At 61.3% G+C, this 524-nt stretch overlaps 1 protein-coding gene across 1 annotated transcript; it reads left to right on the top strand.

Annotated features, from left to right (window-relative positions):
- DQ04_25561000 (calpain cysteine peptidase) lies at positions 1-524 on the top strand (the record flags this gene model as incomplete). The annotated part of the gene is made up of 1 exon (XM_009318288.1): positions 1-524. A coding segment is annotated over one exon (524 nt), but the record flags the coding sequence as incomplete, so codon positions are not given.

Here is a 524-nt window from a genome sequence, read left to right as displayed (position 1 = left end):
GCCTCCCTTGAGAGGGACATGAATGAGCGTGCACACGAGCTGGCGAAGGAGAGGAAGCTTGCTGAGCGCGCCTTCCTGGACCAGAACCCGGAGGGTGTGCCGCTCAGCGAGCTGCCGCTCGACGAGGACGAGAAGTTCATGGCGATGGAGGAGGAGCGCAAGAAGCTGATTGACGAGGACCCACGCAAGAATGCACCGAAGATCGCCTCCCTTGAGAGGGACATGAATGAGCGTGCACATGAGCTGGCGAAGGAGAGGAAGCTTGCTGAGCGCGCCTTCCTGGACCAGAACCCGGAGGGTGTGCCGCTCAGCGAGCTGCCGCTCGACGAGGACGAGAAGTTCATGGCGATGGAGGAGGAGCGCAAGAAGCTGATTGACGAGAACCCACGCAAGAATGCACCGAAGATAGCTGCCCTTGGCAAGGACATGAATGAGCGTGCACATGAGCTGGCGAAGGAGAGGAAGCTTGCTGAGCGCGCCTTCCTGGACCAGAACCCGGAGGGTGTGCCGCTCAGCGAGCTGCC

This window comes from Trypanosoma grayi (assembly GCF_000691245.1).
Source record: "Trypanosoma grayi strain ANR4 Tgr_2556_V1, whole genome shotgun sequence".
Lineage (NCBI taxonomy): Eukaryota > Euglenozoa > Kinetoplastea > Trypanosomatida > Trypanosomatidae > Trypanosoma > Trypanosoma grayi.
The sequence above is the reverse complement of the archived record's forward strand: the minus strand, read 5'-3'. Positions and strand labels throughout refer to the sequence as shown.